The 21878-nt window shown below is 42.0% G+C and overlaps 1 protein-coding gene across 1 annotated transcript in view; it reads right to left on the reverse strand.

The window, feature by feature from the left end:
• The window catches only part of megf6b (multiple EGF-like-domains 6b), a 71254-nt gene that overhangs the window by 6256 nt on the left and 43120 nt on the right, over positions 1-21878 (reverse strand). Inside the window, exons 6-32 of the mRNA XM_037784716.1 lie at positions 20108-20230; positions 16877-17002; positions 16027-16149; positions 15153-15275; positions 14900-15037; positions 13529-13651; positions 13165-13287; positions 11391-11561; positions 10543-10674; positions 10284-10412; positions 10030-10158; positions 9673-9807; positions 8611-8745; positions 8372-8497; positions 8149-8280; positions 7644-7772; positions 7373-7504; positions 6835-6963; positions 5548-5676; positions 5093-5221; positions 4873-5001; positions 2961-3089; positions 2674-2802; positions 1650-1778; positions 1385-1516; positions 1152-1280; positions 919-1047 (exon numbers count right to left, since the gene is read on the reverse strand). Coding sequence (XP_037640644.1) covers positions 919-1047; positions 1152-1280; positions 1385-1516; positions 1650-1778; positions 2674-2802; positions 2961-3089; positions 4873-5001; positions 5093-5221; positions 5548-5676; positions 6835-6963; positions 7373-7504; positions 7644-7772; positions 8149-8280; positions 8372-8497; positions 8611-8745; positions 9673-9807; positions 10030-10158; positions 10284-10412; positions 10543-10674; positions 11391-11561; positions 13165-13287; positions 13529-13651; positions 14900-15037; positions 15153-15275; positions 16027-16149; positions 16877-17002; positions 20108-20230 — 3522 coding nt within the window. The remainder of the gene's footprint in view (positions 1-918; positions 1048-1151; positions 1281-1384; positions 1517-1649; positions 1779-2673; positions 2803-2960; positions 3090-4872; positions 5002-5092; positions 5222-5547; positions 5677-6834; positions 6964-7372; positions 7505-7643; positions 7773-8148; positions 8281-8371; positions 8498-8610; positions 8746-9672; positions 9808-10029; positions 10159-10283; positions 10413-10542; positions 10675-11390; positions 11562-13164; positions 13288-13528; positions 13652-14899; positions 15038-15152; positions 15276-16026; positions 16150-16876; positions 17003-20107; positions 20231-21878) is intronic.

Genomic DNA, 21878 nt, shown 5'->3' on the forward strand with positions numbered 1-21878 from the left:
TTGGGTTTCTTCCCTTTAGAAGGAGCCGTTTGCTGCCCTTCATTTTTGTACAATAAGAAAAACAACTTATACAGAAAATTGCTGGACCTACATAATCCATCACAGTGAGCACAGACACTAATAAAAACCTGCACAGAGGAGTCTAGACTTTACAATGAACAGAGGGCCTGTTCTCAGAGATCTGAGATTGAGGTTGAGGTCAAAAGGTCACAGATAAAACAGAGATAGCTGTCAAGTAGTTATGTTACATCTGATACCGGTGCATCGAGGGTTGGTTCACTATGCAGAAGCAGTGACGTTCGAAGCTCTCTTTGAAACTGCAAAAAATATGTTTGAAGCCATTTCTAAAGTTCACTGAGTTAGACACACACTTTGGGGGTTGTAGTTGAGTTGAAAAGAGTTATTAGCTATTGCAGAAGCACACTATAATATATACAGTATACTAATTACATCTGTCCACTTACATTGTATTAAGTTTGTCAATAAGAACTTTCACTGTCTTGTGACATGAATTCTAATCTTACACTATACTCTACCTAAAATTGACTAGGACAAAATTAAACACAGACAAACATAAGGATACAATTCAGACCTAACTTGCTCTGGTCTGACCTGGCCGTGTTTCCTCACTACAATTCTTTTGGTTGTCATATCCTTAGTTGATTTTTGTTTTCTTTCTATTCAAATTATCGGGAAGATGCATTATCCTTAAATTTGAAATATGCCCACTGGTCATAAAAGAGGAATTGAACCAGTGATCCGCTGTAAGGAGCAAAAGCTTTCCCTACTGAGGCTTTTTGCCCCACACTTTGACGAAGGGGCAGGTGGCTTTGTGTGTGTGGTAGAACATTCAGGTGCAGGTTATTGCAGCACCAGTAAATGAAACATCAAACTGTATCAACAGCACTGAGAACTCACCGTGTCCACAGTCCTCTCCTCTTCGTCCAGTGATGCATTCACAGCGACCTGTGACCGGGTCATTCTGGGCTCCGTCTCCACACGTCGCCACCCGAGCACAGTCGACTCCGTAACGCCCAGCTGCACACGCTGTCACCACAGAGACACACACCAGATACTTGTCATCCCATACGATCTATCATTTATTACTAATTCAGTCCCCGTCACCAGCACAGTTTCAGATATGGACTCACTGATGTTGCAGCGTGCTCCTATAAATCCTGCTGGACATTCACAGGCTCCAGTGGAAGGTATGCACCTCCCTCCATTTTCACACTGGCACTCGCTTTCACAGTTTGGACCGTAACGACCTTTTCCACAAACTGAAAATAAAATCAAAACAGCAGAGAAGTAGTTATTTTTAAAAGGCTTTTACTTCAGTGTAACGTGATATGACCAAGAGGTATAAATATGTTATTTTACGTACTTTGGTCACATTTGAGGCCATGGAATCCTGGAGCGCAATAACATGATCCAGACACCGGGTGGCAGAGCTGGTTTGTCTCTGAGCACTGGCAGACCTGGTTACAGTTCTGTCCAAATGTTCCTGGAAAACAAGCTGAGGTGGGGGGGAGAGGTTCACATGTACAATTTAGATGCATCATAAATGTGTCATTCAATGTGTTTTATTAATGCAAGAATGAGTGAATAAAACCAGGACTGGAGGCAGAAGTTGGTCCTGCAGCACTTACTCTGCTCACAGCCGTTTCCCGTGAATCCAGGAGGACAGCCGCAGTCTCCAGAGACGTGGTGGCAGGACGTGCCCTGAGCACAGCTGCAGTGCTGCACGCAGCCCTTTCCATACATCCCCGGCAAACATGCTGAAAGAAAAGAAAGTCAAAACAATATAAGGGATTTATAGCTATAACTTGGGGGGAAATTACATTCTGCATATTCCCCTTTAATCCATATCCTACTTGTAAATGTCGTCCAGTCTGTAATTTTAAAAGAATAGGTAAGTATATTTAGTATTTTCTTAGTTGCTTTGTTTGGTCAAGTCAGGTAAATTGTATTAATAATGTATAGCCCAAGGGCTTCTAAATCTGTTCAACATCCTCAATACCCTCTATCGTTAGACCCTCAATTAGGATAAAGAAAAACATCAATGGGATAAAAGACAAAAGAAACCTAAGGAAGATCAACAGAGACGGGATCACTCTTCCTAGACTGACAATAGGTGTCATATATTCACAGTAGGGCTGTCCTCCATCAAAGAGATTCTTAGTTGACTAGCACTCATACGATTTTGTCGACTAACCAATTAAATGATTTAATGGGCAGATCTGTAAAACTGAGTTTCTCCACAAAGAAACATACAAAGCACCACTTGAAATCTTGTGTTTACTAGAGATGTGCTCAGAAGTTTCTTGGAAATAAGTCATTTATCATGAAAAAAGCATAAAAAATGACTAATCGACAAAATAAATCTTTGTCGACTAAGACCGAAACGACCGATTAGTCAGCTAATCTACTAAGAGGGGGCAGCTCTAATTCACAGTAGACAGAAGTCGAATTGCAACTTGGAGAAACAGAATGACAATATCAAGTAAATGAGAACATATGAGAAACAAGTTTTATCCAAATTGTAAAAAGTTTTCGCTGATACTGCTCATGCATGTAGATGTTTGAAAATGTAACGGGTTCATTATCAAACTACCAGGACTAACTCAGTCCACCAGGGGCTGCAAAAGCACCACAGTGTCTTCAGGTTTGTACCTTTGTCACAGAGTTTTCCTCTCCACCCTGGTGGACAGTGACACTCTCCAGTGACGTGATGACATGAAGCCCCGTGCACACACTGACAACTCTCCTCACAGCCGGCGCCAAACAGGCCTGGTTCACATGCTGAGCAGAGAAGGTGCAAATTAGAGGTCATAATTAACAAAAATACACAATATTGCCAGTCCAACAGTTTTCCACAGTGCAGCAGTTCCCATGAGGTCAAAGTTTCTGTTGGTTCATTAGTTTTGCTTCAGTTCTGCAGTAGAGACTCACTGGCTCACCTTTCTCACAACGCTCTCCGACCCAGCCGGCTCTGCAGCTGCACCGTCCGGACTGTCTGTCACACTGGCCGCCGTTCTCACATTGACACTGCTGCTGGCAGTCTGCACCGAACCGGCCCGCCACACACTCTGTGTAAACATACAGCAGCGTGCACGAGCAGAAAAACACACATGAGACAAGACAAGAGAAGCAAAACAGAGTCATCTTGATGTGAACTATATATGACAGGGAAACCTGCGTTGTCATATTTCTGCTGAGGGCTGCAGCATGTTTTTTTTTCCAGTAATTTATAGTTGGACAGAGTATGGAGTTGGCAATCAGAGTAGTAGCCACAGAGTTTTAGAAAGTAAAGACATTCCAGCGACAGGATTAGAGGTTTCCTGAGCACGAAGAGGGGGCTGGGCTTGGCACGGCTCGACAGGGAAAGGTTGTAACAGGCACAGAGGGAGGATAGTGTGTGATGTGGAGCTCAGAGGGAGAACGAGTTGGAATGTCATCGCCGGGTCGGCAGAGACTTTTACAGAGCAGACTCGTCTGTGGTGCAGAAACAATCTCTGCCAGCAAATAACCTGACCGTAGGCAAAAAAACAAATGAGCTAAGGCAGCAGATTGAACTCAGACTGATGTATTTCCAGAGCCCAGTAAAAACAACCACAGGCCACTGTTTTTAAATGTTTACTTCAGGGTTCAGGTAATGTTATTCTTCTGCATTTCTCTTCAGACTAACCAACATCGTCATGGCTTTGCAAGACAGGGCTGAATTCATCAAGTTTGGAGAGCTGGGCCAAACAACCTAAAGCGTAAATCAAGATAAATTATCAGATTAACATTGAAAAAAGGTTTATAAATCAATGCGTGTATTTGTTTTCTTGTTTTGGCTCAATTCTGATATATTTGTCCGGTTTAGTTCCAGAATGAAGAGTTAAAGATGTCGGTCTGTTGGCTGACTGGTTGGTTGAACTTCTGGTTAGATGTCATTGGTTGTTGTAGCTACAGTACTGACATTTATTGTAAATTGTGATATGAATAGGTAGGTTGGTAAAAAGTTATTTGTAATTTGCTAAATTCGGTTTATTATCCCGAAAGCAGAAAGGTAGAAACTCATAAAATAAAAGCTTAATTTACCTGTATAGTTGATTCATAAAAAAAAAATTATACATCCAAAAGTCACAAGTCTGTCTGTCTGAGAGGGCTTTACAATCTGTAAAACGCACGACAACCTCTATTCTTATATCCTTGATTTGGATGAGGAAATAAGGAAATGGATGGGAAAAACATTTTGCATTTTGCTGCATGTAGATGGCAAAAAGAAAGTTGTACAAAGTTAAAGGGAAATTGTGATTTTGTACCAGTTGGGTCTTATTTTTGTAATTTTGTCAGTTGTCCATTTTGGTAATAATGACACTGAACTGTGAATATGGCAAAGTTGCTAAAAATAAGCCTGGCAAGGCAAGACACACCAGCAGTCATACACGTTTTAAACAAACCTCCAGGTTAGCCAAACTTATCTGAAAGTGAAAACAGGGGCTGTTGTAGACGGACAGCGGTTGGTTCAACTTTGACCTACAGGACTTGTTGCAGTTGCACACAGTTTTCCAGAGCAGTGAGGAAATATTTCGGACATTTCAAGTGTGCTCACTTTTGGTTTTGCATCCAAATAAAAATTTTAGGAAATATGATGAAACTGTTGGCTTGTTTACAACTGGTCTGGTCATCTCCTGTTTCTTGCCCCATCAGCCTTTGCTGTAGCAACATCAGTGTTCCCAGATCTGAGTATGTTATTATAAATGACGGCCAAATGTACACAAATAAGTAGTAATAAATGAGAATTTTCCTGAAAATGTTCCATCTGAAGGTGGTTTTGCAGTCACACATACGGAGACTCTTACTCACAGTATCTCTGAGTCTTACCCAGTTCACAGGCTGTGCCCATCCATCCACTGGCACATGCACATTTTCCGTTGCTCTTGTTGCAGGTGGCTCCGTTCTGACACAAGCAGCGCTGCCGACAGTCTGCTCCATAAAACCCTGCAGGGCATTCTGGGAGAAAAACAGACAAAACCATCTTGTGACCCCCCCATATTTACCTGTCATATAGATGATTACTTAGCTCTGTGTTGTGTTCACTCACCTTCTGTGCAGTTGGGTCCGGTCCAGCCGGGCGTGCACACACACTGCCCACTGGCCGGGTGGCAGATGCCATCGTTACGGCAGCCACAGCTTTGGTTACATCCTTCCCCATAGAAACCAGTTGGGCACGCTGCCAGGAGAGGGACAAACAATATCATTACCTCCTGATGAACTTTGCTGATCAAAAGTGGAAATTCCAGTGTCTGGTAAGTGATACAGGCCATAGCATGGGGAACATCAAGTCGGAGCTTTCTCATGTGTGACTGCGCTGGGTTTTCCCAAATAACTCTGAAACCGAGCGTGTTTTTGTTCCACTGTGAGTCAGCGTTACAAAGATGTTCTCTGTGCTTCCATGCTGCTACACAAATGTCCTGATATCAAACATCTTTTCATAAGACTGGAGTGACGCCGGCACCTGTGAACTTCATAACTTTCTGTTGTGCACCTGTCACTCACTCAGATTGCAGAACGGACCGATCCAGCCAGCAGGACAGGAACAAACTCCCCTGACGTGGTCACAGCTCCCGCCGTTTAGACACAAACATTTCTCCTGGCAGTCCAGTCCATAGAAACCCTGAGGACACGCTGAAACACACACACACACACACAGATGTAAAGACCGTGGCTGCGGTGGAAAAGTCAAAACATTATGTCCTCATGTCTTTTCCTAACCACTTTTCCTTGACCTCGATGGAAAACGTCATGAGGTCAAGGAAAGATGTGAAGGAGAGTTCATAAGGACTTAGGAAAAGACAACCGTGGTGTTAAGAGAATCCGACTGCACTTCCACTAGGCTCCATAATTATGATGTGATGGCGGCGGATGTTAGTGACGCAGGTCTGCCGTGGTAAAACTACAATGTTCCAAAGATGGACTGCAAAAGCCGTTGCTTCCAACTGTGTGGTAATAAATAGCTCTCTCAGTAACAGGCTCCTTCACCCGCATTGTGTGAAAGAGAGATACCACAGCTCCTTCTACTGCTGTAACACTTTACCATCAACTTATAATAAAGGATTCTCTTCTTATCTACCTAACGTGGACAACCGGTGAAAAATATTACTCCATTTGCAAGGTTGAAATTGAAAAAAAGGAATATATGATAAACATTGAGTTAATTGTTTGAGTTATAGAGAAGGGGTAGGACCATGTGTAGGCTGTACTTCTTCCTTCTCTTTTTCGGACATGTAATATTCATTTATGCTGATTGTTTGTTTGACAGTTTGCTATATGTTTACTGTTCATTTTATTTGTTATTCTTGTTTTGTTTTTTATGTTCGAAATAAATAAATAATTAATTGCAAATAAAGTGAAACGAAATGGTTGTCACTGTCCACTCATATTTATCAACGTGAATCCCAATTAGTATATGACTGTATGAAATAATATTATCCAAGATAAGCATATTGTTTGAATTCATGAACGGCAGAATGGTGCATCGTTTTAAATGTTGCTGCCGCAAGGAATTGTGGGACGGCATTATCTCCTTTCCTTTGGTAAAGGATGGTCCAGTATATCCTATGCTAAAGGACATAAGAAAGGAAGCATTGAAGCTCCTTTCCTTAGCATTTAGAGGATTCAAACAGCTCAAATCACGGCTGCTACTCAGATACTTCCGGGTCATTTCGCTCAGTTAGGAACCTTCCCAAGCAAAACAGACCTTTCGACCGCAGCCTACCTGTTACTAGCATATTTAAACATTCAGTAGATGAATTTGTCTTTGTGACGTGAGGGAGCTTCTCTTACGCTTTTCACAGAAGGTTCCAGTCCATCCCACCAGGCAGGTACAAGCTCCGCTCACATGGTCGCACAACGCCTTGTTGTCACACTGACACCGATGGCGACAACCGAGACCAAACATACCTAATGGGCACTCTAAGGGAATAAAACACACACACACACACAACTTAGACTTACAGACTAGTGATATGTAGCTTCAAATAACGTTGAACATGTAAAGGTTAGTTTGTAAAATGACACAATTCTACAATACAAAATAAGCTCCTAACAGAGACAAAACGGAAAAATTAAAACCACCGTGTGTAGGATTGTTACTTTGGCACCGTCTGGTGGTAGCACTAAGAATGACACTGTGCTGAATGATGGCAACGCAAACTGCCAATGATTTGATGAAAAGATTTTGTTGGTTCTTTCATGTCATGTGACTGGTTCAAACAAAAACTTGAAACATGCTATGATCATGGAAACTGATACACATATAAACTTGATATCGTGACAGATTGGACACTGTAGTCTTTAAATGTTTTAACACATAACTACATACTCTGGTGGCAGTGTGTTCCAGTGTAACCAGCCTCACAGTTGCACTGGCCCGTCACGGCGTCACAGCTGCCGTCTCCGTTTCTACAGTCGCAGGTTTCTGCACAGTCTGCACCCCAGTGTCCTGCATCACAGGCTGCAACACAAATGTAGTGTTAGACATAACCAGGGACATCTTTTACTGTCAGATATATAAGAACAGTGTTCTTACATAGTTCTCTTCAGCGTTAATAGCTGATGTTAGGTGATAACAAATGTTTTTCCAGCACTGTTACCTTTCCTGCAGTTGTGTCCAGTCCAGCCAGGAGCGCAGGTACACCGCCCACTCACCGGATCACAGCGAGCATTGTTCTCACACACACACTTCATTTGGCATCCTTGACCGAATCGTCCACTCGGGCACGCTGCACAGGGAAAAAAATATAAAAAACATCAAGACTAATCTACCAGAACCGACTTCGCCGGATTGCATGAAAGCACGGCAAGTTCCCATGACAGCTTTGGTTCTGTGATTCAGCTTTAAGAGCCAGTGGTTGTTTGAGATGGAATTATATTCGTTCTTCCCAGTGAATTATGTCTGAGGTCGGTTTTCAGGATTTTAGCAAATGACCACGGAGAAAAACTACTCCTCTGTCTTCTGACATGTTGCTCTATTTCTTGTCCAAACTGCACCAGTGCGTGATTTCCATATTCCACCGTGCTGCCATCCTCCTCAGCTGGTTAACTGCTTAATGCATATTGCTGTGGAAACTGAAAAAAATGCACACCGCTAATACTCACAGTTCTGGCAGAATCTGCCCATGAACCCTGAAGGACAGTTACATGACCCGTTGTGTTTGTCACACACGCCTCCATTCTCACAAACTGGGCAAGTTTCTGTGCAGCCTGGACCCCAGAAACCCTCCAGACACACTGTGAAAAAGATTCACATTATCATGATTGCGATCATGTACATTTTTAAAACAATTCAGCTGTTTAAAAAAAAAAATCAGTCTGCACTCACAGTTCTCGCAGTGCTTTCCTGACGTCCCCGCTGGACACTTGCACTGTCCCGTCACTTTGTCACATGGGGCGCCGGTGCAGTTACATGGATGTACGCAGCCTGTTCCAAACCTTCCCTCTGGACAGTCTAAGACAGGGACACACAGGAGAGACTTGTCACAACACGAGAGGACAACAAACTGAAGACAAATTAGCCTTTAAGTGTGAGGAATGTGTGTCCTCTGTAGGGCCACCACCTACCCTGATCACAGTTCTCTCCATGACGACCAGGAGGACATTTTCGTTGGCACTCTCCAGTCACATGATCACACGACACTCCTGGTGGACAGGAGCACTTCTTCTCACAGCCGGCTCCGTAAGTACCCGGGTTGCATTCTAGAGACAGAACAGGACAGATCACTCACTGACCACGTTAAGACAGCTGCAATACGACGAGAATGGAAATCATCCTCCTCTCCTCTTGAGACGTGGCTCAATGTTTTTCTGTCTTTACCTTGAGAGGGGATTTGGTTCTCCTCGACTGACTCATACTGTACATTTGCTACAATTTTGACTCCCTTTACAGATTATATCAGAAAGCAAATGGACTTGGGGCGGCATGGTGGTGCAGTGATTAGCATTGTTGTCTCACGGCAAGAGGGTCACAGGTTCAAACCCTTCTGTGTGGAGTTTGCATGTTCTCCCCATGTCAGCGTGGGTTCTCTCCGGGCACACAGTCCCACAATCCAAAGACATGCTTAATCGTTGACTCTAAATTGCCCGTAGGTGTGAATGTGAGAGTGAATGGTTGTCTGTCTCTATGTGTCAGCCCTGTGATAGTCTGGCGACCTGTCCAGGATGTACCCCGCCTTCGCCCAATGTCAGCTGGGATCGGCTTCAGCCTCCCCCCGTGACCCTGAACAGGATAAGCGGTTACAGATATTGGATGGATGGATGGAGCAAATGGACTTGGCTGCAACTCAGTGTGGCTGCAAAACTCTGAGAGTGCCTATATTTCAGCCTGTATGGACACTGGAGAGCAGCATTCATGGCCATACAGTATATTCGCTACTCTGGCAAACTTTATTTTTCCTTCTGTTTCGTTTGCCTGCAGGAGTATATACGGGAGGGGGTTTCGACTTGTGTTTTGTTGTTTCCTTGTTGTGTTTTTGCATATACTTTTGTACATACTTGTTCAAAAAAGTTCAAATAAAACCCATCATCTGTAATCCATACAGTAATATCACCTTAGAGCAGAACACAACCTACTGTAAATGTGAGTACGGTCTGTTGATGAGCAGAGCATCGTGACGTTATGCTCACCTTCCTTGCAGGTGTTGCCCTGGTAACCAGATTTACAGACGCAGGTGCCATGGCGACGGTGACACTCCAGAGTGTTCTGCTGGACACACTGACACTCCCCAGAGCAGCCGGCGCCGAAGGTCCACTTAGGACAAGCTGAAGGAGAAGAAACAAGATGATTTCACAACAGGATGATGCACAGAAAGAATGGTGACAACAACATTAAAATCATAGCCACAATACGAGTATTTACAAAAACTTGCAATGCGATGCTACTGCTTCCCAGTGAGCCTGTGTATCAATGCTTTTATAATCTGGGGTTCCTGACATTAGAGTTCAAGGGTGAGACTCTGGTAAAGTTAGGACAGAGGGACTTACGGAGGTGGCAGAAGCGTCCGTATAGTCCGGCATCACACAGACAGGCTCCGTAGGTCCGATGGCAGCGCCCGTTATTGGCACAATTACACTTCTTATTGCACTGCTTCCCATAGAAGCCTTTAGGACAGCCTGCAGCACAGGAAACAACTCATAGTAAACTTCAGATAACTACCTCCCGTGGTGGGAAAGAAATGTTTTCACTGATGATTAAGGAACAAATACTTTTGTCTGGGACAAAAGGGGGACAAACTCACCATCCTGGCACAAGTCCCCGCTGACCCCAGGCGGACAGCGACAGCTCCCGGTGACTGGATCACAGCTGGCACCGTTTTTACACTTAGAGGGGAAGGAGCAGTTTTTACCAAAATACCCCTCGGGGCACGCTGTGAGATTGAAAAATAAAAAGAGTCTATTACTGCCAATCTGTCAAACTGACTTTATAGTTTGATGCAGTAGTGACAGACACAGACATGTGAATGTATTTGTGTCTGTTTATGCTGAGCCAATCCTCACTCTGGTTGCAGACGGCGCCTATCCATCCATCTAGACAGTCGCAGCCACTTTTCCATGGATTACATTTTCCCCCATTAGAACAGTCGTCACACGTCAAACTGCAGTCATTGCCGAAAGTGTCATCCAAACACACTGGAAACAACAGTTCACAGTGAAGGGTTTATTTATTTTTATCATATAAACTCTAATCATGACATTTGACGCTATCAAACACACAGTTTACTGACTGTCTCTGACTTTTTTTGGGCAGAATATTTTCTCATTGGATGTCAGAGGTTATGATCTTCAAGGTTGACAGAGATTATTACACTTTCATTGAAGTTAAGAGGACCATAGATAGCTATACACACATCACAGTAAGGCTCAAGGCTATTGGAAGTTAGCACTGATGAAAAAAGTAAACGCCCGCACACTGACTCCAAAACACACATTTATTTGAATGGACAATGTTTGGATCCCAGTCGAATATTTGTCAGGTCAAATAAAATGATATATCTAAATTTATTTTGGAGGCGTTGCTCCTGTCAACTCAGTGAAGTAACATGAATCGTTAACTGTTCTGCTGTTGTCAAAAGAGTCCAAGTTCGGGCGACACAAAACAGAGCCTTTGACTTCCTGTGACAGACTGCCAGGACATATAAGACTCAGCATTCCTGCCAAAGACGCTGTGGTGTTACAGTATGTACAGACAGTCTGGGAGCATGAAGCACAGTAATTAACCCGCACCATGTGGCCTCCAGTAAATGAGTCTGTCAGACAGCTTCACCTCCCAGGAGTCTCAGGTAATCAGACACAGGTTCCTCTTAGTGATAATGAGTGGTTAACGGTTTTGAGGGAGAAAAACTCACCAAATTTCTCTGCTAGGTTACTCTCGGCCCTCAGCTCCCCCTCGTCGTCTTCATAGTCGTCATAGCGCTCCAGGGGTTGGTTGTAGTCCCGCATCAAGGTAATCACGGGTCGAAGAAGAGGCAACTCGATGGGACCTCCGCTGGACAGGGCCTCAACTGCATCTTCTAGTGCTGCGGGGAGAAAGACAGGAAGAAAGTCAGTTACACACACTGGAATAAATACACAGTGTATGCCATTTAGTTTTTGTGTCTTAAAAATCAATCTCTTTTTCAAAATAAGTGAACAAAAATCTACCATTTTGATGAGATACCTCAATTTTACAATTTGCAACATGTATGATAGTACGTTAAGCAAATAAGAAAGTTAAAAATAAGGGAGAAATGCCCACGTCTCTTAGCTTGACTTGACTTAGGTTGACTGATATCATAATAATGCTACTTTAATTCGAGAATATCTGTTTTTAAAGCACTAACAACTGAAACTCATTCACCCCTGTTGGTAGGTTTTCTGTCAGATGTCAACTACGAAAAGAATTTAAAGACAAAGGGACATTTCCTCAATTTTCATGACAAATTCTGTATGTCTGTGATGCACATAAGAGACATTTTCTCCACAAAAGGTAGTTCAACTTCACCGAAACATACCAGTGCTCCATACCCAGCTCTAATAAAACAGGCTGTTAGTGGTTTAGTCGTTTTTCACTGAAGACATTTTGACAGGGACTCACGGACTTAGAGGCAACGTTCCCACAAAGTCTGTGAGGGTTTAGGGCTGTCCCACTGTCAAATCATCAAAATGTTTGAAGGCTCTCTCACAGACGTTTTGAGCCCTTTATGCACACTTTCCAAAATTTCTGCAGACTTTGCCTAAGGGAATTGCCCATAATTCATAGCTTTGTGATGTTAAAACACAGAGTTACTGGGGGTAACCCGGAGGTGTTAAAGAGCAAAAAGGTAAACAAAGAGGATGGCACATGGGTGTTCAGCCTGGCACATTAAATTTACACATAAAACACACATGAAATCGGAGTCTATAATACACACCTGCTTTATTCATCAACCATTTATTTTGCTTAATGATGCCGTTTTGACAAAAACAAGTAAACTGATTTTTTGACTACCTCTCGTCTCGTAAAGCAAAAGTCTGGAAGACGTTCAAATCAGGCAGTAACAAAAGTAAAATATATGATGTATGCGATATGTTGCCAAAAAGTGCTGTCCCATTGGTATTTCTACCATTTCAAGCCCTCGCAGCCTGTCGCACTCAAGCATTTACCAGGTGACGTCAGTTAATTCATGAGGGTTCAGGGCTTAAGGCCTTGGGGGGTGCAGTGGGATTGGGCCCTGCTGTTGTGCATGATGCTGGCTCACTGCCACACTGGCATGGCTTAGTGAGACACAAAATGTCTGCTGTGAAAAAGGCCTATTATTCAAAAACTTCTATCATGAATGGCTGGCAATAGTACTTTACCTGCCCCCTGTCTTGTTTTTTTAGTTACATCAAACTAGTGTAGAATGGTTTGCTCAAATGGTACAATTTGATTACATAAAAGGAGTACAAGCTTTATGTTTTAACACTTAGACAACTGCAATATCCACCCCAAGTAAACAATTCTTATTTTGATAAAAACACGCTCTTTAACACAATCTAGACTGAACGTCTCGGTACACAGGATGTTTTTTTGCAGTACAACACCATTTGGGCAGATTTTCCGTTGGCATGTTTCTGGTGTGATTCACACTTGGCCACTCTCTTTTTAATGTTGATACTCACGGATGCAGGATTGCCGGTCCTCGTCTAGACGGAAACCCCGACGGCAGAAACACTGAAAGGATCCCGCGCTGTTCTGGCATGTGTGATCGCAACCGCCATTAGCAGCCAGACACTCGTCTACATCTATACAAACCCAGACACAACACAGACTCAAACACTTTTGGTACATCAAGAGAAGTTGAGAGAAGCCAAGGCAATTTAACCGAGCAGCTCTAGTTTTACTTGTTAAACTTAAACAAAGACAACATTGTGCACGTTTGTGTGGATGTCTTCGGAGTCAAACTGGAACTTCTCCCAAGTTCAACAGAGGTAAATATTGAGTCTCATAAAAGTGTGAGTGCCAACCAGTAAGGGTTAAACATACCATCACAGCTACATCCATCTGAGTTGAGTCTGTAACCTGCTGAGCAGTAACATTCATAACCCCCGGGGTAGTTGGTGCAGTCCTGCTCGCAGCAGGATCGCTGCTCTCCACACTCATCCACGTCTGCCAAACACAACAAGCAGGGAGACCAAAATTATGAACCGCCTGTGGTGACATGCTTCCCTGCTCACAGACAGAAGGGTTTTACGAGACCATGTAAATTGTACAAGTTTAACAGACAATTAAGGTCAAAGTAGAGAATAATAGTATTGAACTTAAACTTATATTATATTTCTTCCTCATTATATCAGTTCATTCAGTCCTGTATTCTAACACCAAAACCTCAAGACCATCTTCCACCTCCAGACCAAAAGAGCATTTTGACGTAACAGATTAGAGTCCTAAAAGAGATTTATTTTATTACTTGTAGAAAAAATATTTTAAAACATGTCAGGGGATGTATAGAGCCCTGTTTTACTTTTGTTTTCTGGCTTTTTGTTATCTAGCTGCATTGAGTGATCATCTACACTAACTGGGCGGTCCTTCTGCAGTAAGAACAGCATCATTAGAATGGATCTTTGGCAATAATATCTATTAAATCTATATCAATAGTTATAGTAAAGTTTAAGGGGATCCACAGGGAGTTATACGGCACAATATTGTCAGTGTGACAACCTCTCATAGGTAGGGTTGTGCTAAAAAGAAATCTTGAATATTAACCAAGCATCAAATTTGATCACTGAATCTAAATCCCTTCGAATCCCTAATAAAGTAAGCACTCAGTTGCCAGTTTATTAGGTAAAATTAATGCAGTCTAACGCAACAGTCCTATAATAAATCCTCCCTTCATGAAGGTTATAATGTTCCATTTTTGTAGAAACTGTTATATAGAGAGGTGTTGATTCAACTTTCCGGTAACTTTGGAGGATGTAGTTTGTGGTGCTGTTGAATTGTTTTGCACTTTACTGAGAAGAGTTTTTAATATTTAGCCTACCTTCATTCATAGAAATGGGTTGTACATAACACTTCTCAATATATCAGTTATCAAAATGATGATAATGTTGTACTAATTTAAAGTTCTGTACTGAACATAGCTCTTCGCCTATACAAAAGAGGATTTGTTAGACTCTGAGCTTCACAAATCTGGTATTTTTCCCAATTTAGAATTACAGTAGATCCAAAAAGGAAATGGCAATCAGAGCTAGTCATAAACACCAATTTACTAATCCAGTAATACATAAAACACTAATAATTGAATAAGACATTTCTGGAAAGTTACCGTGAATCAGTGCTGATGTAATGTATGAGTATGCCTTATAATTTGTTTTAAGCATTTTTTTCAATACATGCAATTACATTACAGCTTCTTACCAGTACAGGTTTTGAGGTCGTCGTCTAATCTGTAGCCATGGTTACAAGAGCAAACGGGCCCGCTGTTTGAATGTTGGCAGTGGTGCGAACAGCCTCCGTTGTTGTTCTCGCAGCTGTTCACGATCTCCATCGCGATTCCTTTTACAAGTTCACAGTAAGATAATATGTGTTAATTAAAAGACTAAAATATCTTGTGCCAGCTAAATGTCAGGCTTCTAATGCATGTTATAATATTAAGAGGGTTTAAACTGACTGTAACACTGTTTTCCATCAGATCCCAGCTCATAGGCAGCATTACACACACAGGCGTAGGAGCCCAATGTGTTGTGGCAGCCATGAGCACAGTTGGCTGCTTCTGTCTCACACTCATCGACATCTGTGACAGAAATATGTTTAAAAAAAAAAAGAATTAATAAAATGTAGGAACACATCTGGTGTGCACAAGTTCATTTACATCTTCTCACAAATCAAATCCATGTTTGCACTTGAAAACCATCTTTCACACACTTTTTTTCCAACAGTGTTGGTAGATACCGACAGTGGAAACATTGACTTCCATATTCTGCATCTTCTTTTCCTTAAAAGCTGTACTTATTATTTTAATCACAACTGTTTTTCTGGAGCTGCTTTCAATTGCATCACACAATCTTGTGGGACCAACACGTTTCAGCTTGTGGCCTTCATATACCACAAGTATTGCTGGAGACTTTTTCCCTTCTCCATGCACCTTGGAAGAAGGTCAAGTTGTGGCAGAAATCCTCTCTCTGCTTCTACAGATGACAGTTTGCCCAAATGGCATGTAAATGTTCAAATTTCCATTTCTCTACCGTTTCCAATCTTCAAACTTGACTTTTGAGTCAACGAGGACGAGCAATCTTTAAAGTGCTCAGAAAATTTAATTTGAACATCTACAGCTTTAACTCCATGACAACTTGGTAAACTTCATCTGCTGAGGAAGATGAGTGTGTGATGTGATCAAAAGCTCCAGAGCAGCTATACTAAATGTGGCAATATTGTTTTCTAAATCATTTTCTATATGTATCACCTTATATTCTCTTCACTTGATTAACTCTGAGCTACATTAATAATCATTATCATGTCATTATTTGGGTTACTGGTGAATTTACCTTGACAGGTTTTACTGTCTTCAGCCAGGAGGTAACCAGGTCTACAGTCACAGTGAGCGTTCCCACCATCAACCCGACACACGTGCATGCAGCCTCCATTCTGATCGGCACAGGGATTCTGCACTGCAACACAAAAAGCACACACTCATAAACATAAATCCAACCGTTGTCAGTCAAGCGGGGAACACTTCTGGCGCAGTCGTGGAGAAAACTGTAAAAACTGACATCTTAATGCAGAGCAGGTGGAGAGCTTTAAATTCACACTGCCACCCTGCACCTCCGCCTCATCTCTTTATTGTTCTCTTGACATAGTTGTGTGTGTGTGTGTGACTTGTATAAGCCTGTCCAGCATCTGGGATGAGAACCTTCTGCAAAAATGAGAGGAAGCTGTTCTCAGCCAATAATTGCAAAGTAAAAGCATCTGAGAGACAGTTATTTAAAATACATGCATGTATGATTTCTCAACCCCAGAGAGCCGTGCTCAACTATACGGCCTCAGAGATCAGAGATTAAAAGAAGCAAAGACATCAAAATACTAATTTGAAGGGAAAAATCAATGAAGGAGACCGCTGTGATTCTCTCCAATTTAATGTCTCATCCTATGAATGACAGTTAATCCTGCTCCATCACAGACATCCTGTCAGATAATTACAACTGACAGCAGATGCAGAAAATGTCTTTTTAATGTTGTGATCAAATCTTGAAAATCACACCTTCATAATCTTCCAAAGTGCTCAGTTTTATTGGCACTCTTTCCTTAGCCACGGATCCATGTATTATTCCTCTTTTCTGGCTTGTGCCGTGTGTTGATGTGTGTTTAGTGTTGCCTTACACCAGTTTGGGTACTCACGTTTACAATGCTTGCCATCCTCTGCCAGCAAGTAATTTGGCTTGCAGCGACAGCGGAAATGAGCGGCAGACTGCTGCACACAGTAGTGTTCACATCCTCCGTTGCTGATGGCACACGAATGAACAGCTGAAAAGGCAAACAAAAAAACAACCTTAGAGACATGACAAAGGCAAAAAACAACAACCTTAGAGATATGACAAAGGCAAAAACAACAACCTTAGACACATTAAAAAAAGGCCAGAGAAATTTAAATGAAGAGGCAGAGAGGGAGAGGCAGTCATAGGGAATGAGAAAATCTGCCATCTTTGCAGAAAAAAAAATCAATGCCCATAAATCCAAACGGCAGCTTTATGTTAGATCTCCTGACTTTTGATTTCACTCCACATCCACAGGAATATTTCTCAGCGAGGTCATGACCGCTGTACTGACATTCCTACAATCAGCGAATACCTCCGAGAATTGCTTTGCTCTGAGCCACGAGAGATCCATCAACACAAAAGAGCCAAAAATCACAGAGCGATTTGAATGGCAGGACCTCTGTGGTGGTCAACGCTCATCCGCTGATGAGATTGAGGGCAGAGCCAGCTCAATCATCTTCCCTCCGTCTGCGTCTCTTCTTTGTAGCAACAGATGAAACCCCGGTAGACGGTCTGGACTAGATCCGTTCAGAGAAAACAACAGGTAGAGGTTGAACAGCCGGGCGATCTCAAAGCCGGTGTTTTTCATACTCAAAGGAAGGAGTCAAGATCCATCCATCACAAGTACATGTCAAACCGCAGAGAGCTTTCCAGCTCAAATATTATTCAGACACACGCTAAGTGTGTGGGATACATCTGACCTCTGCTGGCAGATCAAGAGCTGGATAAGACAAGCAGAGCTGAGATTAAATTGATTTCAAGACATCTGCTGTTCCTTTTCTTCCTATCAATCTGTGCTGACTGATGTGTGCTGGCCTTTACCCGGTATGTATTTGCTCATGATGCTGAACATAGTGCAAAAATGAAAGAAAAACACTTTTATTCACTTGTTATATGGAAATGAAGATTTCAGAGTTAATTTCCGTACTTGCTCCATTTGTGAACATGCACACATTTTGCAGCTTGCCTCCGCACGATTTGAACGCAAGCAGACGGATATGCAGCCTTACAGATAAGCTTCACCTGGGAGTCAATCCAGATGTGCGCTATGATTATTGGTGCACTCAGTCATTTCTTCACGCAACAGCTGTCACACAAGGGCCTCGCAGGGACAGTTGTGTCCCAGCTACAGTGCCTGCTCTATAAGACAATGAAACTATTTTCGCTTTATGAAGCCAAGAAACACATAATGAGTTCCACTCTAAATGTCAGGACACTCTGTATACATTCCTGACTGCCGAAAACTGGTGCCAGGTTTATACTCTTTTTCTCTATCAGCTATTTCTGGAAAATCCAATTCTAATGTATCTGGCATGACAGAAACAGAACATGGGTACTGCGTAAACTCAGCAGAGGTCAAGAGTGACAGGGTAACACGTAGATTTATATGAAGCTTATGTGAGCGTTGAAATAACACAAGCAGAATTTAATGGAGGGAAAGGTTGGAATCAAAACTACAGCGAGGTACAGAAACCACAGCCAACTAAACCGATCAATCAACCCACCGTTTTCTACATTCGCTCATTATGATTGTGTTTAATTGTAAGTACTTATACAATGCATAGGTGGTTAAACTTTGATTGTATATTTATAAAGAAAGAGTAGCAGTGGAGGGGATTAAACAGATAGTTCGGGTGTTTTGAAGTGGGGTTGTTTACTTATCCACAGTAGGTGTATTAATACCTACAGTAGATGACGGCAATACAGTGTTGTCGACTGGAACGGCAGAAAAACGTATTTTAGCCACCTAAAAGAAAGGCTTACCTAAAAAACAATTATATCCGTTTAAGTGTACGCTATATTTAGAGTATTTTCACCGGTTTATCTTGCCGTCAGACGGCCCTTTCCGACAGGGACCAGACTGAAGTAAAACTTATCTATGTTCTCTCCAAAGCCAGCAGGCTCAGTTGACAAAAACAAGATACATTTCACTTTCAGGTCAGTTCACCGTCAGAAAATATTCTAACTACAGTATAAGCGTACACTTAAACGGATATAAATTTTTTTTAGGTGAGCCTTTCATTTAGGTGGCTAAAATATGTTTTATTGCCGTCCCCGTCCAACGCACTGTATTGCTTTGCTCCAGTGCCTCGTCTGTTACTGTCATCTACTGTAAGTAATACACCTACTATGGATAAGTACCTCATACAAGCCCACTTCAAAACACCCAAACTATCCCTTTAAGACATTGTGGGACAAGTCCAAACAAATAGCCAGGAAACAGAGAAAAAATATATGAAAAATGAATATATTTAATGCATTTGCGTCTGTTAATAGTTTGAAAGGGAATGCCCAAATGCCAAAAAATCATTGGTTCCAGCTTCTCAGATGTGAGACTTTGCTGCTTTACGTTGCCCTATGTGTTCATAAACAGAATATCTTTGGACTATTGGTCAAACAAAATAAGCAATTTAATGACAACACCAACAACACAATTTTCTCACATTCTATACTGTAGGCCAACCAATAATTGATAAAGTCATCCGCATGTGAATCAGTAATGAAAATAGCAGTTAGCTGGAGCCTTAGTACAAATGTGCTCCAAGACATATCATTATTGAGTTGATTTACTCTCAGATTCTACAAGATATCCACTGAAGGGTATTAAAAATTCACAGACTGTTACTCTGTGTGGTTTTACCAGCAAATGTTATTTGAATCATCTCACAATGTATGTCAGAATCAAAGGGGTCGTCTGCTCCAATATTATGAATGTGGTCTCCATGATAAAGAGCCCGTGTCAAAAAGCATATGTGGCTAAACTTCAATGAAATAATGACCAAATAGTACTTACACTAAAGACTTTCAGAACATTCCAGCAGACTAGTTCGTCTGACACAGTGTTTCATTGTTTATGTGAGTTTTGAACAAGTGGGGCCACATTACAAAGAGGAAACTTTGCAGGCCTTCATACTCTGTTTCTAATCGGATTAAAGGAGGGATGAAACCTCAAATCAAGCTGTGTTTGTAACATTAGTCACAGTATGTTAACAAAGACCTAACAGGGCAAAATTGCCTGTTATAGTATTATTTCAGTGTGTGGACTTCAGCTTGTACGATGTATGCACTGCCACGTAGCTGTAATATTCCTTACCGAGGCAGGTGCGGCCGTCCACATGCAGGCGAGTGCCTGGGTGGCATTCACAGTAGTAGGAGCCCCTGGTGTTAACACATCTGTGCTGGCAGCCTCCATTGTGGACCTGGCACTCATCGATATCTGTAAGGAAGGAGGGAGAAAAGGAAAAGACAGAAGCAGGCAGAAGGAGAGAGAGAGAGACGGGAGAGAAATTAGTGCAATTTGACTAAATCCTCTCATTATGAGAAAAGATTGGTCCCAAGAATGAAGCCCAGATGAGCTGCCAAGCTGAGGGAGGAATGTACCGCAGGTTTTAGGATAAAGATGTAGTCCGAGAAGAAAGGAGATGATGGATGAGAAGGGAACGTATTCTACAAGTGCATTGCAGCTCAAAACAAACAAATCCCCCATGTGGTAACAACTACTGAACATTTAAACCCAAATTTAAATTCCTTTGCTTCTTGTCAAAGTCCCTTGGGTGCAGCAAACATATGGAAGCTTAAATCAAGAGGATGCTAAACATACACATTCCTCTCAGCCACCGAGCGTTGAGATTATAAACAAATAAAAGAAAGTGTCTGGGAAAGTGATGGTGAGTGAAACACGACTGCCTTGCCATGTGACCAGATTCCAAATGAAACAAGCCGTGTCCCTAAACATTTCTTATTTTAAAGGTCAAAGACTAATAAATTGTTTTCTGAGTTCCCCAGCAGACCCCCTGTGAGATCAGAGCTGATTTATGAAGCTCTGCTCTGTTTGGACTAACAGCCCGTCTGCTGCCATCACCATCAGCAAAAATTAGGACACGAAGTCGAACCCACCTCACCTCCAGGCCGGTGACCAGTTACACATTGCTTCAACATTACTAAAATATCACAGCGCGTGTTACAGAGTTACTGAATGAAAACAATTATGTGATGTAGTAAAAAGGTGTGAATGTATTTTGGCTGCTACTGTAAAAACAACCAACACATCATAAAAGACTATTAGTCAGCGCCAAGTGAAATGTCAGGTTGAGAAATGTGTTGTTCAGTACAGTCGTGACTCCAGGCAGCTATTTTCAGTAAGAAACTATTTCAAGAATTCAGAGGTATTCCAGTGAAAAACAGTTAGTTTTATAAACTAGCTGAATAATATAATTTGCTAAGGGGGAAATTACTTTTATTTAATTGTCTCTTGTCTTTAATTTATTTTGTGTGTGTCGTTTTGTACCGTCTCACCACTGACCACACATTAAGTCTGTGTCTGCACTGTTTTTGTAAACAATGCATTAAACTGAGTTCAGTATAAACAAACCCCCATAAATAATTTCTCAACATTCATCTCAGTGCAAATCCCCTCCCTCCAAAAAAAATAAATAGACAGTCTTGTACCCTCAGTGGGAAGAATAATTCGCAAATAAATACACAGTCGCCTTTATATCCCGCCTCTCAGTGCAGTTTTCTCCCACAGTCCAAAGACATGCCAGTTAGGGGAAAGTTCAAATTGCCTATAGATGTGAATATGAGTGTGATGTGTTGTCTGTCTGTCCGTCAGTTTTAAAGCTAGAGTGAGGATACTGGCATCATGTGAAACTAGAAAACCTAAAGGAATCAATTGGTACCAACGATGTCTTACTAGCTTGCTGGAGGCTAAATAACGCTCCAAAATTGCGCTAAATTTTAGCGAGGAAAAACTGTCATGGCTATTTTCAAAGGGGTCCCTTGACCTTTAAACCTCAAGATATGTGTATGAAAATGGGTTCTATGGGTACCCATGAGTCTCCTCTTTACAGACATGCCCACTTTAT

This window comes from Sebastes umbrosus, chromosome 1 (assembly GCF_015220745.1).
Source record: "Sebastes umbrosus isolate fSebUmb1 chromosome 1, fSebUmb1.pri, whole genome shotgun sequence".
Lineage (NCBI taxonomy): Eukaryota > Metazoa > Chordata > Actinopteri > Perciformes > Sebastidae > Sebastes > Sebastes umbrosus.